At 41.1% G+C, this 1,570-nt stretch overlaps 1 protein-coding gene across 1 annotated transcript in view; it reads right to left on the bottom strand.

The window, feature by feature from the left end:
• LOC101860803 (multidrug resistance-associated protein 1) overlaps positions 1-1,570 on the bottom strand; it is a gene marked incomplete in the record, with an annotated part of 27,609 nt that overhangs the window by 22,620 nt on the left and 3,419 nt on the right. Inside the window, 1 exon segment of the mRNA XM_035969170.1 lies at positions 440-506. Coding sequence (XP_035825063.1) covers positions 440-506 — 67 coding nt within the window.

The raw sequence follows: 1,570 nt of genomic DNA, 5'->3' as shown, positions 1-1,570 counted from the left end.
TATGCTATGTAATAGTTGTAGGAGAGGCTGAGGAAGCTAAAAATGCCTACAACTCAAATTCCATGATTTTGAGCCGAATTTTGATTTTGGGGGTGTAGCCCCCCCCCCCTTTAAAGCATGCGGGTGGTTGGAGGGCGCCACTAACCAAGTAGGTCCTACTTCTATACTTTCCCCAAGTTCTTTCTGTCTTCCTGTTTTACTTATTCACAGCATCAAATGGCCATTATTGTGTCTATGTGCTTCTCTTTACTCAAACAAACAGACAAATAAACAAACAGACAAACAGACAAACAGACAAACAAACAAACAGACAAACAGACAAACAGACAACCAACCAAACAAACAAAGAAACAAACAAGCAAGCAAACAAACAAGCAAGCAAACAAACAAACAAACACAACCATTACGCAAGCATTACTTTACAGCAAAATGACCTTACCTCTTTAAGGAGAGGGGCCCGTTCTTTTCCCAGGAAAAGTCAGCCTCTGAGATTCTCACTGGAAGCTCTGGAAAACAACAAAGAAACAATTCCCATTGCAAGGTATGATAATATGTGAGGCAGAGTGGGGAGTGGGGGAATCAGGCTCTCGTCAATGTTTGGGCATGTAGAGTTATTGGCGTCATCTTAAAGCTTGTTCACTTGTCTTTATTTGGATGAAACAAATATCCATTTATCTTGAATGCAAGTTGAGATATTTGCGAAAGAAGGAGGTGGGGGTCACCTGTTTTCAGAGGTAAAATTTGTGAAAAAATGGCCGCCAAAGATTAGTTATTTCCTTAGCTGAAGAGTCCGTGGTAACAGAACATTTACATTTTTTATGCCTTTAATCAACTTTTTTCAGAAAAATCCACACAGAAATGAGTTTTTTAATGGGCATGAAAGGTGTTGAGCATTTTAAAAAAAGCTGATAAAAATTCACAAACCTGCGGAAAAATGCAAGTTTCTTCACTTTGATTATTTTGACGAGAGCCTGATTCCACTACGCTGCCTCACATATAGTACAAACGCACACTTGAAGGGTAATCTACTATCATTCAAGTGGATGGAAGGTGGGTGCTCTGTTGTCGCTTGCTCCTCCATTCCTAACAAATAACTATCGTCATTATCTCTCATCCTTCTTTTCTTTGCATGCTACTCTCTAGAAACACCTCTGAATTCTTCTGCACTGATTTGACGTAAAAGTGTGAAATGTACTAGTGCCGAAAAACACTTGCTAAATCTCGCCCTGTCTCTCTTTCTCTCTCTGTCTCTCTTTCTGTCGCTCTCTGTCCGTCTGTCTGTCTGTCTGTCTGTCTTTATCTATCTATCTATCCATCTGTCTGTCTGTCTTTCTATCTATCTCTCTATCTATACATTTTAATCTTTCTTTGCAAAGGGGGCTCTCGTGGCCTAGAGGTTAAGGTGTTGGCCTCTCATTCAAAGGTCCCGGGTTCGAATCCGGGTAGCGACCGAAAAATTTTCTTCTCTAAATTTGTCTCCTTTCACCTCATTTCCTGCTCTCTAGCAATGTTCTGTCGTCTGCTTTCGTCTCCTCTTTCTGCCCCCACCCCCTCACCTACTTTGCCCCTT

Source organism: Aplysia californica, unplaced genomic scaffold, assembly GCF_000002075.1.
Source record: "Aplysia californica isolate F4 #8 unplaced genomic scaffold, AplCal3.0 scaffold00123, whole genome shotgun sequence".
NCBI lineage: Eukaryota > Metazoa > Mollusca > Gastropoda > Aplysiida > Aplysiidae > Aplysia > Aplysia californica.
The sequence above is the reverse complement of the archived record's forward strand: the minus strand, read 5'-3'. Positions and strand labels throughout refer to the sequence as shown.